A 15405-nucleotide genomic window follows, 5' to 3' on the forward strand; every position below is an offset into this window, starting at 1 on the left:
AAATGTTCCTTCTTTAGCCGGCCGATGTGGTCGAGGCATTTCAGTCCGGAACCGTGCGACCGCTTCTGTCGCAGGTTCGACTCCTGCCTCGGGCATGGTTGTGTGTGATGTCCTTAGGTTGGTTAGGGGACTGATTACCTCAGATATTAAGTCCCACAGTCCTCAGAGCCAATTGAACCGATTTTTGTTCCTTCTCTATTCCCGTCATATTGGGAGATTATGGTATACCAACTGGATCGCTCGTGATGACATTTGTAACTACATAATGCCATAATCTTCAGCACGTACAATACAAATGCATTTCACTGCTTGACTACAGTTACTGGTGACGTTTTTCATTGCTTGTGCATCGTTTTTTACAATTTGAACGACCTCAAGATGGTTGCAGAGAACAATCGAAACTTGTCATCGTGCCGTAATTATTTACTACAACTTGCTTCCTATACATGATAAGTTCTTACATTATTTTTTATGACTTACACTAAGACCACCGACTTCACCACCCCAATATCAGGTTTTACTATTAATCTAAACGGCTTAAGATCACCGTGCACTGCTGACTTACCAGCATAGTGTAGAAAACGCAGACAGTGCAAACCACAGGAGTGATCCAGTGGACACTGATCCCAGACACTGTGAAAGAACAAGTTTCGATTAATATTGCGGTAGCAGCGGACAGTTCTACTACTGTCTAGTCTAGAATGCACGCAGTAATCGTATAATATTAACAAGGGATTTCGTTGTGCCGCTTAATACGCTGTTATGTTCATACAACAAAAAACTAGGCTGCCGAGCAACAAAATATATCCCACACGTTACAACATGCTTCATGTAGCTGCTTTATGCTGAGACAATGCTACATTTTCTAAAAGAAACTGTAGCTGTATGTATTTTTGCCAACGCAGGTCGATGTTTTACTACTAAATATTGTCTTTAGTTTCAGTGTTAACACCAACCTTGACTTAGTGCGATAGCAGGCATGTACACGTACAAAGGCATGTGAAGCACCAGATTGAGAGTGAAGAATCCAGATGCAAATAAGCGAATGGTACGGCTGAAGCGGCGCTCCAAATACTGCAACAGAAGCACACGTTCCTCTGTAAGTCGGGCCTTGCTCTTGCAAGCGTTTGCTGTTATTATTCTTCGACTTTCAATTTCTTTTCATTCAACATCTGTTCCACCTGTGTCGGGGGTTACTTCTGATTCACGTGTTGATACATTCTACTTTATATTTTTTTAATTTGTGCCGATAAAGAGTCAATTCCAAAAATGGAAAGTATTCCCTTGTGTCTGTAAACTTTACCCACATATTTTACGTGTACTGGTGTGTAACTGCTTAAATATTGCGTTTCTGGGTTAGAACTATAACATCAGTCTGACACTGCTTAAGGAACTGTCATATGACAAGCGATGTTAAGGCTCTCAGAGAGCACCAGAGAATTAGCTAGCTGCGTTTAGAAAGTCCAAGGGGCGTTCGATAAGTAATGCAATTGATATTTTTCTGTTAGCATGTTAGCTTTCTTAAGAATTCCAGTACATCATATTATTCCCTACTCTTTTTGCTACAAAACCTTTTTTTTTTTTCAACATACTCTCTGTTCAGTGTGATGGCCTCCATGTTATCACACTGGGAGGGCTCGTATTTCCGCAATGGTACCTCTGTACTGGCCGACGTCGGAGCTAACTTCTTACTCCATCCATGACCTCCCCACCACTCACGTACTGCTTCACGCGGGGTGTAGCCTTCATTGACCCAAACAAAGTGAAGGTCCGATCTCCTGGCTGTAGAGTGCGTAAGGAACAAAGGCCAAATGAAGTTATGTGAGCTCCCGTCGGGTGAGTAGAGTTGTGTAAGACCTTGCGTGCTCACGGAGAAGTTCGTTTGGATTTTTGTAGCGACGATCACGCTGAAGCCGTTTCTTAAATTTCCTGATGGTAGCACAATACACTTCAGACTCGTTTGTTGCACCATGAGGGAGCACATCAAACAGAATAGCGCATTCAGAGTCCTAGAGGACCATCTCCACGACTTTAACGGTGGAGGGTGCTTTTTCGTTCTTCGGAGGAGAGGTGTTGTTGCGCCACTTCATCGACTGTCTTTGTTTCCGGTTAGAAGTGATGATCCCATGTTTCGTCGGTTGTGAAGATTTCGACACAAAATTGCCATTATCGGCCTCGAACCAGACAATCAATCCCGAACAGATGGTCCTTCGTTGCTCTTTAAGTTCTTCTAAATTGTTCAAATGGCTCTGAGCACTATGGGACTTAACTTCTGAGGTCATCAGTTCCCTAGACCTTAGAATTAATTAAACCTAATTAACCAAAGGATATCACACACATCCACACCCGAGGCAGGATTCGAACCTGAGACCATAGCGGCCGCGCGGCCCCTGACTGTAGCTTCTAGAAACGCTCGGTCACTCCTACGTTCTTCTGTTAGGCGCCGAGCAACCCAGTGGACACACCCTTTTGTGTCCCCAACTGATGAACGAGTGTCAGCACTACCAACAGAGACGTCCAGATGAGCAGTGACGTGTTTCATTCCGAGCCGTCGATCGCCTCGAATGAGTGTGTCCACACTTTAAAATATTGCAAGGGTCATAGCTGTGTGCGACCTGCCGGCACGAGGTTTGAGCCACATTGCGATGATGGCAGACACTTCTTCCAACGACTGACAGCGCTTTAGTTCACTGACAACAAGTGCCCATGAATATCTGCGATGCTGTGTTTACCCGCCATAAGAAACTCAATGACTGCTCTCTGCTTGGAACGCACCTCCTTTACAGAGACCTTTTTGAGGGCTAAGTATACTGCTACCACCTTTCGCAACTTCATGGAACAGAATGGCATGAAGCGGGAATATTCCACGGTGTTGGAGGAGAAAATTTAATTCTTGCATTACTTAAGGAACGTCCAAGAGGAGTATAAACATATACTACTGCCGATTAAAATTGCTACACCACGAAGCTGACGTACTACAGACGCGAAATTTAACCGACAGGAAGAAGATGTTGTGATATGCCAATGATTAGCTTTTCAGAGCATTCACACAAGGTTGGCGCCGGTGGCAACACCTACAACCTGCTGACATGAGGAAAGTTTCCAACCAATTTCTCATACACAAACAGCAGTTGACCGGCGTTACTTGGTGAAACGTTGTTGTGATGGCTCGTGTAAGGAAGAGAAATTAGTGCAGAAGTATAGAAGTTTCCGACTTCGATAAAGGCCGTATTGTAGCCTACCACGATTGCGGTTCAACGTATCGCGACATTGCTCTTCGCGTTGGTCGAGATCCACTGACAGTTAGCAGAATATGGAATCGGTGGGCTCAGGAGGATAATACGGAACGCCGTGCTGGATCCCAACGGCCTCGTATCACTAGCAGTCGAGATGACAGGTATCTTATCCGCATGGTTGTAACGGATCGTGCAACCACGTCTCGATCCCTGATTCAAGATGGGGACGTCTGCAAGACAACAACCACCTGCATGAACAGTTCGACGAAGTTTGCAGCAGCATGGACTATCAGCTCGGAGACCATGGCTGCTGTTATCCTTGACGCTGCATCACAGACAGAAGCGCCTGCGATGGTGTACTGAACAACGAACCTGGGTGCGCGAATGGCAAAACATTTTTTTTTTTTCGGACGAATCCAGATTCTGTTTACTGCATCATGATGGTCGCATCCGTGTTTGGTGACATCGCCGTGAACGCACATTGGTAGCGTGTATTCATCATCGCCAATCTGGCGTATCACCCGGCGTGATGGTATGGGGGGGGGGGGGGGGGGGGCGGAGTCATTCGTTACACGTCTCGGTCATCTCTTGTTCGCATTGACGGCACTTCGAACAGTGGACGTTACATTTCAATTGTGTTACGCCCCGTGGCTCTACCTTAATTCGATTTCGAAAGTAAAGTTCTATGTACTGACTTGGTAGAAAATCCTAAGAAATTTTGGTCCTATGTCAAAGCGGTAGATGGATCAAAACAAAATGTCCAGACACTCTTTGACCAAAATGGTACTGAAACAGAGGATGACATCCTAAAGGCCGAAATACTAAATGTCTTCTTCCAAAGCTGTTTCACAGAGGAAGACTGCACTGTAGATCCTTCTCTAGATTGTCGCACAGATGACGAAATGGTAGATATCGAAATAGACGATAGAAGGATAGAGAAACAATTAAAATCGCTCAAAAGAGGAAAGGCCGCTGGACCTGATGGGATACCAGTTCGATTTTACACAGAGTACGCGAAGGAACTTGCCCCCCTTCTTGCAGCGGTGTACCGTAGGTCTCTAGAAGAGCGAAGCGTTCCAAAGGATTGGAAAACGGCACAGGTCATCCCCGTTTTCCAGAAGGGACGTCGAACAGATGTGCAGAACTATAGACCTATATCTCTAACGTCGATCAGTTGTAGAATTTTGTAACACGTATTATGTTCGAGTATAACGACTTTTCTCGAGACTAGAAATCTACTCTGTAGTAATTAGCATGGGTTTCGAAAGCGATGGTCGTGTGAAACCCAGCTCGCGCTATTCGTCCACGAGACTCAGAGGGCCATAGACACGGGTTCACAGGTAGATGCCGTGTTTCTTGACTTCCGCAAGGCGTTTGACACAGTTCCCCACAGTCGTTTAATGAACAAAGTAAGAACATACGGACTATCAGACCAATTGTGTGATTGGATTGAGGAGTTCCTAAATAACAGAATGCAACATGTCATTCTCAATGGAGAGAAGTCTTCCGAAGTAAGAGTGATTTCAGGTGTGCCGCAGGGGAGTGTCACTGGACCGTTGCTATTCACAAAATACATAAATGACCTGGTGGATGACATCGGAAGTTCACTGAGGCTTTTTGCAGATGATGCTGTGGTGTATCGAGAGGTTGCAACAATGAAATATTGTACTGAAATGCAGGAGGATCTGCAGCGAATAGACGCATGGTGCAGGGAATGGCAATTGAATCTCAATGTAGACAACTGTAATGTGCTGCGAATACATGGAAAGATAGTTCCATTATCATTTAGCTACAAAATAGGTCAGCAACTGGAAGCAGTTAATTCGATAAATTATCTGGGAGTACGCTTTAGGAGTGATTTAAAATGGAATGATATAAAGTTGATCGTCTGTAAAGCAGATGCCAGACTGAGGTTCATTGGAAGAATCCCAAGGAAATTCTGTCCGAAAGCAAAGGAACTAGGTTACAGTACGCTTGTTCGCCCACTGCTTGAATACTGCTCAACAGTGTGGGATCCGTACCAGATAGGTTTGATAGAAGAGATAGAGAAAATCCAACGGAGAGCAGCGCGCTTCCTTACAGAATCATTTAGTAATCGCGCAGGCGTTACGGAAATGATAGATAAACTCCAGTGGAAGACTCTGCAGGAGAGACGCTCAGTAGCTCGGTACGGGCTTTTGTTAAAGTTTCGAGAACATACCTTCACAGAAGAGTCAAGCAGTATATTGCTCCCTCCTACGTATATCTCGCGAAGAGACCATGAGGATAAAATCAGAGAGATTAGAGCCCACACAGAAACATACCGACAATCCTTCTTTCCACGAACAATACGAGACTGGAATAGAAGGGAGAACCGATAGAGGTACTCAGGGTACCCTCCGTCACACACCGTCAGGTGGCTTGCCGAGTATGGATGTAGATGTAGATCCCTGCGGAACCCTACATTTCAGCAGGATAATGCACAACCGCACGTTGCAGGTCCTGTACGGGCCTTTCTGGAAACAGAAAGTGTTCGACTGCTGCCCTGGCCAGCGCATTCTCTAGATCTCTCACCAATTGGAAATATATGGTCAATGGTGCCCGAGCAACAGGCTCGACACAATGCGCCAGTCACTACTCTTGATGAACTGTGGTATGGTGTTGAAGCTGCATGGGCAGCTGTACCTGTACACGCCATGCAAGCTCTGTTTGAGTCAATGCCCAGGCGTATCTAGGTCGTTATTACGGCCAGAGGTGGTTGTTCTGGGTACTGATTTCTCAGGATCTATGTACCCAAATTGCGTGAAAATGTAATCACGTGTCATTTTCAGTGCAATATATTTTTCCAATGAATACCCGTTTATGATCAGCATTTCCTCTTGGTGTAGCAACTTCAATGGCCAGTAGTGAACTTTTTCTAGGTAACTTAGTAAATTTTGTAAAGTTATGTTTAGAATATGATAAAATAATCCTTTACTCCTCACTTTCTAAGGTTATATGGTCTGTAGCTGCTTTCATAAATGCTTTATACTGGTACCTCTGATAATCGTAATACAAATATTAACACTTTAAAAACCTTTTCACCAAATACATATAATCAATGGACAATAAAAACTGACTGACGCATGTTCATCCCATTCTTTACAAAAGATGCACCTGATCTCATCATTAAGATACATTACTAAACGAATTAATTAAATAGCTTAAGATAACATTCCACGTTAAACTAGGCCGCTACGAGCTAGTACATAACCGATTATTTGTAAGCAAGGCACTGTCAAAAAGTACTTGCATCATGGTTTATACCGTTCTTGATGTGATAGGTACGGGTACTATGGAATTCTAAAGCAAATGATCAAGTATGTTGCTTACGGTAGTTGCTTTAAATAATACTACAGTCGTAATTTACAGGCGGTAAAGGCAACAAACGGTATGATCCGGTTATTTATAGCTATTTTCATTTTGTCCAATGATAAATTAAATCCTGATACGACTACAGTTGTTTTGGAATTCACCTCATAAGTTGATGTGAGTTGCAAATCGAAGAAAACAGGAAGAAACACGCAGTTGGTGATGAGTGCGAAAATGATGACTGATAAGCAAACCCATCCGTAGACGCTGCCGTATAGGTATACTTCTGCAGGTACTCCCATCAGCGTGGTTCCAGAGGTATGACTGTGAACCGCAGGTTTACAGGAATGAAAGAAAAATATCATAAATATGAGAGTGATGTTATGTACACAATATGAATCTAAATTTCAAAATTTACTTGTCCATAAACTAATAATGACCGAAAAAATTACGTGAGACATACATGTGTAGTCACGAAATACTCAAGGATGCAAAACGTGTCATAAAATAGTAATACGTAACACATATTAACAATACATATATAATACTTCCACTTCCGAAGATCCTAAGTGAGGTGCTCCTCGTGGATGTTGAATAGGTCATCTTGCAGCAATGGCTTCATAAAAATAGAATGAAACCACATCTGTACGTGATCCCAATACTGAAAATGTGAGGAAGTACTCACTGAATCACAATAATGCTAGTAAAGTGTGTTATTTGCTAGCCTGTGTAATAGATGCTGTTACGAGGTTCCCGTACAAATTTCGAGGACCTTTAGGGGAGACTGAGTACATAATATTTTGAATATGAAGTAATGTCCGGAAACGTACTGTTTACGTACAACGACGATTTTAATTCAGATGTGTAATGCGTCCACTTCTGCTGAGGGAAGAGTTTCTTGTCCTGGTGTGCTATAGGGTAGACAGACTGGCGATTACTACGTCAGACGGTCACAGGATGTTGTCATGCATCTGTTACGTACATACAGTATTCTTGATTATTTTCTGTTTTGTGATAAAGTAAACACGAAATGTACTTAAGTGATAAATGCGTTTTCCGCCATGTTTCCTTTCGAATTGTTACCTAATAACTGGATAAAAGAGAACCACTTGCATGAACATCAAGAGCTCAGATGCAAGCCCAGTTCTAAGCAAAGAAGGGGAAGGAGAAAGGTGGGAGGAGTATATAGACGGTCTATACAAGGATGATATTCTTGAGGACAATATTATAGAAATGGGAGAGAACGTAGACGAAGATGAAATAGGAGATACGATACTGCGTGAAGGGTTTGACAGAGCACTGAAAGACGAAACAAGGCCCCGGGAGTAGACAACATTTCATTAGAACTACTGACAGCATTGAGAGAGCCAGGCCTAACAAAACTCTCCATCTAGTGACTAAGATGTATGAGACAGGCGAAATACCCTCAGACTTCAAGAAGAATATAATAATCCCAATCCCAAAGAAAGCAGGTGTTGACAGATGTGAAAATTATCGAATTATCAGTTTAATAAGCCACGGCTGCAAGATACTAACACGAATTATTTACAGGCGAATGGAAAAACTGGTAGATGCTGACCTCAGGGATGATCAGTTTGGATTCCGTAGAAATGTTGGAACACGGGAGGCAATAGTGACCTTACGACTTACCTTACAAAATAGATTAAGGAAAGGCAAACCTACATATCTACCATTTGCACATTCAGAGGAAGATTTTGACAATGTTGACTGGATTACTCTCATTCAAATTCTGAAGATGGCCGGTGTAAAATAGAGGGAGCGAAAGGCTATGTACAATTTGTATAGAAAGCAGATGGCAGTTACAAGAGTCGAGGGGCATGAAAGGGAAGCAGTGGTTCGGAAGGGAGCGAGACAGGGTTGTAGCCTATCCCCGATGTTATTCAATCTGTATATTGAGCAATCGGTAAAGGAAACAAAACAAAAGTTCGGAGTAGGTATTAAAATCCGTAGAGAAGAAATAAAAACTTTTGAGCTTCGCCGATGACATTGTAATTCTGTCAGAGATAGCAAAGGACCTGGAAGAGCAGTTGAACGGAATGGACAGTGTCTTGAAAGGAGGATATATGATGAACATCAACAGAAGCAAAACAAGGATAATGGAATGTAGTCGAATCAAATCGGGTGATGCTGCGGATGTTAGATTAGGAAATGAGACCCTTAAAGTAATAAATGAGTTTCGCTATTTGGGGAGCAAAATAACTGATGATGGTGGAAGTAAAGAGGATATACGTAGAATGTAGACTGGCGTTGGCAAGGAATGCGTTTCTGAAGATTAGAAATTTGTTAACATCGAGTATAGATTTAAGTGTCAGGAAGTCGTTTCTGAAAATATTTTTATGGAGTGTTGCCATGTATGGCAGTGAAACATGGACGATAAATAGTTTGGACAAGAAGAGAATAGAAGCTTTCGAAATGTGGTGCTACAGAAGAATGCTGAAGATTAGATGGGTAGATCACATAAATAATGAGGAGGTATTGAATAGAATTGGGGTGAAGAGGAGCTTGTGTCACAACTTGACAAGAAGAAGGGACCGGTTGGTAGGACATGTTCTGAGACATCAAGGGATCACAAAGTTAGCATTGGAGGGCAGTGTGGAGGGTAAAAATCGTAGAGGGAAACCAAGAGATGAATACATTAAGCAGATTCAGAAGGACGTAGGTTGTAGTAAGCACTGAGAGATTAAGAAGCTTGCACAGGATAGAGTAGCATGGAGAGCTGCATCAAGCCAGTCTCTGGACTGAAGACCACAACAACAAAAACAACTATACTGTGCTACACCTAATTCAATTACTAATTCAAGCAGATGTGTACGAGTTAAACAGCCGAACTGAAAACGTCGTAGTGGGACACGGTAAATTTCCGGACATGAGAGCTTACTCATAATATTATGTACTCCTTAATGAAATTTTCACTTTGTAGCGGTATGTGTGCGCTGATATGATAAGTGCGCATGAGCACATACACCGCTGCACAGTGGAAGTTTCGTTCTGGAAACATTCCTCACGCTGTTGCTAAGTCATGTCTCCTCAATATCCTTTCTTCCAGAAATACCGGCTTTGCAAGTTTCGCAGGGGAGCTTCTGCGAAGTTTGGAGGATAGGGGGCGAGATACTGGAACTAAAGCTGCGATGACGGGTCGTGAGTCGTGCTTGGGTAGCTCAGTCGGTAGAGCGTATGCCCGCGAAAGGCAACGCTCTTGAGTTCGAGTCTCGATCTAGCACCCAGTTGTAATCTGCCAGGGCATTTAATATGTGCATATACCGCGCTGAATTCTGGAAAGTTCTTCCAGTCTGTGGCTAATAAGTGGTGACGGTACTGAGCTCTCCAGAGAGTACCGCACCACAGTCGATAAGCAGCCGCACGGAGTGGCCGCTACAAAAAACGTGCCATGTTACGGACTGCGTGCGCCTACCGCCGGAGGTTCGAGTCCTCCCTCGGGCATGGGTGAATATGTGTTGTTCTTAGCATAAGTTAGTTTAAGTAGAGTTTAAGTCTAGGGACTAATGACCCCAGCAGTCTGATCCCTTAGGACTTCACACAAATTTGACTTTTTTTCGATAAGGCGCGCCCGAAACACTCGTAGCTCAGCAGATGTAAGTATTGTCAGTACTAATTATACTGAGGTACGCCAGAAGCCGCAGCTGCCAACCTATGGGCGTCACATGAGTAGATAACGATTGGTCGATGCCCCGTTAAGCACCGTAGCCCTGAACAACGGCAGACAGATCTCTTCAGTATCGCGAGTCTACAAGCTGCAGTGATCGTCCGTCGTCTCAGAGACTTGGGCTCCGTACACATCGTAGGCAAGCTCTGGACCCTATGTAGGCATCACTCAGAGGAACAGCGAAAAGACTTGAGTATTTTAGAGGACTTGTGATAATTTCAAAGTCTAATTGAGTTAGACATTTCACAAGAAGAAAATTCATTTGAGTATTTCTTCATGTTTATTACACATTTTATTACTAATTGTTCGAAATATTTCTGATTGAATGTAACCTACGCCCTCCTCCTACATTCCCAGCCATGTCTCAGCTATATCCTTTCTTGCAGAAGTGCTAGTTCTACAAGTTTTGCAGGAGAGCTTCTGTGCACTTTGGATGATAGGAGACGAGGTAATGGCGGAACTAAAGCTGTGAGGAGGGGTCGTGAATCGTGCTTGGGTAGCTGAGTTGGTAGAGTAATTGAATGCTGCGGGCATAGGTCCCGAGTTCGAGTTGTGATGCGGCACACAATTTTAACGTGCCAGGAAGTTTCATATTATCTACTCATTCCCTCTACAAGTCCTAGAAATTTGCATAGAAATTTTCTGAACAACCCGTGTTTTTTACTATTAACACGAACAATGGAAGCTTATCTAAGGATTAGTGGTAACTAGAAAATAAGGAACCAGCTTCTTCTGTCGTTTCTCTTCGTCGTCACCCATCTGATTGCAATAATTTTCTGGTCTGGATCCAAAGACGGAACTGCGGAAGTTACCGGAAGATTTCAACGGTCACGGCAGCAGTTGAGAACAGGAGGACGGGATATGAAAGGATGGGATAAATTTCTCATACACAGTAACGTCTCTCACCTAGATACTTGTGACACTGCGACTGGAAATGGCCTCATGCGTTTGCCTCCGTGCAGGTAGTCCACTTGTGCGGTGTTCTTGGCGCGACCAAACACGCCAAAATAAACACCGATGGCTGCGGAAAGGCCCAGCATGAGTGCGAACGACAGGTGGTCCACCCATCCGAACAGCATGTGTTGCGTCAACTCCGAATCGACACTTGCGTTGAATGTCATATTGCAGTCACAGACGTCTGGAGCTTGTAGTAGACACCTGCAAACATCATCACGGTATAAGATAAATGTAGTAGCTACTTTCCTCAGCTACTGCGTTTGAGTTTAATAATCATCTTTTGGATGAAGTCTTCCTTCTACATTTGCAAAGAAAATTTGAGACTGGCCTCCTATATCAAGATAGAATAATTTATTTATCTTATATCTATACACGTTTCAGCATTTTAGGTACTATCTTCGGTGAGTTCTTTTTCTCTGTAAGTCTGCCTGAAAAGGTTTTATTACATGATAAAGTCTCATTGTTTCATAAAAGAAACACCCAAAAATGTGAAATTAATAGTTGAAACAATAATATTAAACTTAATACGTGTTTTAACATGTCTCCTACAACGTTGAACAAGATCTCTCAAATAATTTAAGTTATACGATAAAAGTTCTGGATGTTCTTCGCGTTTTACTGTCGTTACATATAAATAAAACTAATGACACACAAGACTCATTTGGGACAGCTCTCTCGAATAGGGAGGCAAAAGCACCTGAAAAACCTATTTTTTCATATGAGAAACAATCAGACGGTTTTCATCGCCACTGGACGTTGCATGAAAAGACACGTTGAACAATATTTGTTTTCATTGATTCCAGCTACACAGTACGAACACGAAATTGCAAATATCTTTCGAGACATCAAGGACATTTGCTGAGACGCATAACGGCTCTTTGGTTGGACACCCTGCATTTGCATATAAAATGAATGTGTGTGTGTGTGTGTGTGTGTGTGTGTTCAGCATGCTGCTGCCAAAGACCAGGAGGACACATGTATTTGTGTATGCTCCACTCCTCCATCTAAAGCACTGCATGTATTTCAACCAAATTTGGTGCATAGTCTGGAAAGAAATACAGGTGGGAGGAGGGGATGGGGGGAGTAAAAGCCACCTGACACCCATTCGGCGTGGCTGCTATAGGTGGAGGTGGACTTAGGAGGAAGACGAGATGGACAGAGAGAGGGGAGCAGGAGACTGAGTAAGAGGAGATTGACAGAAAGAGATGGGTGGAAGGTGTTAGAGAGGGGTAAGAGCATTTGGGCAGAGGGAGAAGAGAGTGGACAGAGATAGGGGGGTAGGAGTTACAGTGGGGGAAGTTTGCCAGAAAGAGGGGGATGAAGAATTGGATAGAGAGAAGGAGTAGAGGAGATTGATAGGAGGAAGAGGATGACATGAGGTACAGGAGATGAACAGAGAGTGGGTGGTGTAGGAGATTGACAGAGAGGATGAGGAGGCGGTGGATAGCGACAGTGAGGAAGAGAAGGTGGACAGAGAAGGGATGAGTAAATGGATAGAAAAGAGTAGATGAAAATGGAAGTGGATGTGAAAGGCAGGTAGAAGAGAGAGACAGTGTGAGGTGGAAGACGCAGAGTGCATGAGGAACTAGGGGAAGGAGGGACACGTTGTGAAGAGGCATGTGAACGATGGAATGTTAATGTAAATTAGCATCCTGTCATCACTGCATTGCGGATAAAAGTAGCTTTAACTTGAATGTACCGAATATATATCACCCATCGTAAGTTTTTTTTTTTTTCAGACAGACTAATGAATTCTCCAAAAGTACGTTATTCTTACGTAAAATGGAAAATAGTTTTCAGTCAATGGAGCATTTCTTGGCAAAAATTATGAAAGAAATATAAATATTAATATTCTGCTCTCTACAATCCGACCAGACTACTGTAGCAAACAGCATATCTGGAGTAACTTGATAACGGTAAACAGTAGATGCATTTTAGCTGCTTATTCCAGCACCAAGCCACATATGTGTGCTTTCTGCCAGTCCACTAAACGTTCCATCCAGGTAAATGAGCTCATTCACAGGATGGTCATACCTGCTGTCAACAACATATTTGACATGAGACATTGGTTCATGAGACATTGGAAGACTTAAAAGCAAATATGGCAGAAGGGACTGATAACATTCAATCAGAATTTCTAAATGGCTCTCAATACTATGGGACTAGCACCTGAGGTCATCAGTCCCCTAGAACTTAGAACTACTTAAATCTAACTAACCTATGGGCAGCACACACATCCATGCCTGAGGCAGGCATCGAACCTGCGACCGTAGCAGTCGCGCTAGAACCGATAACCCATAGGAAATTTAAAAGGGAAGGACGGAAACGAAAACAGCATTACCTGAGACAAAATATAACACAAAGACTAAGTTTCCAAATATAGGAAAAAAGGAGTGAAAGAGCAAGCACTCCTGTCATTTTAATGCTCGCATAGTACTTTGTGGAATACTTGTAATGCTGAGTGCACACTTCGGTTTCACATTGTGTAAATTATGAGGTTATCGAAATTATATGAGTTTATAGTTCTAAAAATCAGCTTATATATGAAAGCTTTTCAGATACTATTTAGTCTGGAATGCAAGTCCTTTGATATTATGATTCAGTAATGTGCACATTCATATATACCTTTGTTTCGGAACGCCTTTGTGTTTTGTTACCTGGTTACGCTTTCTATGGCGCCTCCAGCAGGTGTTAAGCGTCTACGCACCACACGTGCGAAGAAATCGGAGATGGAAGAACTAAGGAATGAAGAGATACGCTTGAAGTTCTCTACGGTTAGATACTACGATAACAAATACCAAAGCAGGCAGTTCAGCTGAACAGGAATGGATATCTCTAAAAAGGTCAATCACAGAAATTGGAATGAAAAGCATAGGTATAAAAAGGGTAACCGCGAAGAAACAGTGGGTAACTCAAAAAACACTTCAGTTGCTGAATGAAAGAATGAAGTGCAACAATGTTCAGGGAAATTCATGAATACAGAAGTACCCTGAGGAGTGAAATAAATAGGATGTGCACGGAAACTAAGACGATATGGCAGTATTAAAAATGTGTAGAAATCGAAAAAGAAATGATTATTGGAAGGACTGACTCAGCACGTAGAAAGGTGAAAACAGGGGTGTTGACATTAAGAATTCAATGTAAATTCCATTGCTAAATGCAAAGGAGAGATCGGATAGGCGGAGAAAGTGCATTGAAGGCTTCTCTGAGGGAGAAGGCCTGTCTGATTTGATAGAAGAGGGGATCCAGTATTACTATTAGAATTTAAAGAACATTGGAAGACTTAATAGCAAATATGGCAGAAGGGACAGATAATATTGCATCAGAATTTCTAAATGGCTCTCAGCACTGTGGGAATTAACATCCATGCCTGAGGCAGGCTTCGAACCTGCAACTATTGCAGTCGCGCGATTACGGACTGACGCCACTAGAACCGCTCGGCACAGCGGCCAGCCTCAGAATTTCTAAAATCTTTACAGAAATCCGAAGGCAGCAACAGCTGGCAAGTGACCTTTCAGTCTAATAGCCCACCTCCCCAAATTGCGATCACTATTCGGCGTAACGGGTAGGCTTTGTGGAGGTCTACTCTTCCTCGTAATGTAGATGTACCCAAATACATATGTAACACATTTTTAAAAATTTGCTAGGAAAAATTTTACATTTAATAAAAACTTTTTTTATGTATCCTACATATTTAGCTGTACAATCTTTTCCAATTTTTGTAATGTTATACAGTTCCAAATGTTTTGGTACTTTACTTATGTCATCAGCTTCTGAAATTACTACTGCTGTTTTACTTTTCTCCGCCTGCACAATCAGTTCCTTGTGTTGAAACAATTTACCATCAAAAAATCTTAAAATGAAACAGTCAGAATTCGTACATTCGGTTTCCTCACCTCGTTCATTCCTAGGCACTTGTAACTACGGTCTTGCATTACATCCAGCGTTAACTATACTATTAGCAAAATTTTTGAAAGCTGGTTTTAGCTTACAGTAAAGTTCCATTTTCTTACAGATACTGGCACACGCAGTGAATGGCCTGTATATCGACTCTATGTACCCAGCAACAATCTTAGAGGATATTGCATTAAACTCGGTCTCAATTTCTGAGTTAGATTTCGTTCGTGTAGATTTATTTATTTATTTATTGTTTGGATAAAGAAAATATTCTCAAAATCGCAACGCCTTAACTTATGA

General features: G+C 42.5%; 2 protein-coding genes across 2 annotated transcripts in view; one reads left to right on the forward strand and one right to left on the reverse strand.

Annotated features, from left to right (window-relative positions):
* The window catches only part of LOC126268175 (opioid-binding protein/cell adhesion molecule homolog), a 2429635-nt gene that overhangs the window by 1517505 nt on the left and 896725 nt on the right, over nt 1-15405 (forward strand). The gene's annotated exons all lie outside the window — the stretch shown is intronic.
* The window catches only part of LOC126268174 (sodium-coupled monocarboxylate transporter 1-like), a 229533-nt gene that overhangs the window by 86009 nt on the left and 128119 nt on the right, over nt 1-15405 (reverse strand). Inside the window, exons 2-5 of the mRNA XM_049973768.1 lie at nt 11158-11409; nt 6731-6890; nt 957-1074; nt 566-633 (exon numbers count right to left, since the gene is read on the reverse strand). Of these exons, the coding sequence (XP_049829725.1) occupies nt 566-633; nt 957-1074; nt 6731-6890; nt 11158-11372 (561 nt within the window). The 5' untranslated portion in view covers nt 11373-11409. The remainder of the gene's footprint in view (nt 1-565; nt 634-956; nt 1075-6730; nt 6891-11157; nt 11410-15405) is intronic.

This window comes from Schistocerca gregaria, chromosome 4 (genome assembly GCF_023897955.1).
Source record: "Schistocerca gregaria isolate iqSchGreg1 chromosome 4, iqSchGreg1.2, whole genome shotgun sequence".
NCBI classification, from domain to species: Eukaryota; Metazoa; Arthropoda; class Insecta; order Orthoptera; family Acrididae; genus Schistocerca; species Schistocerca gregaria.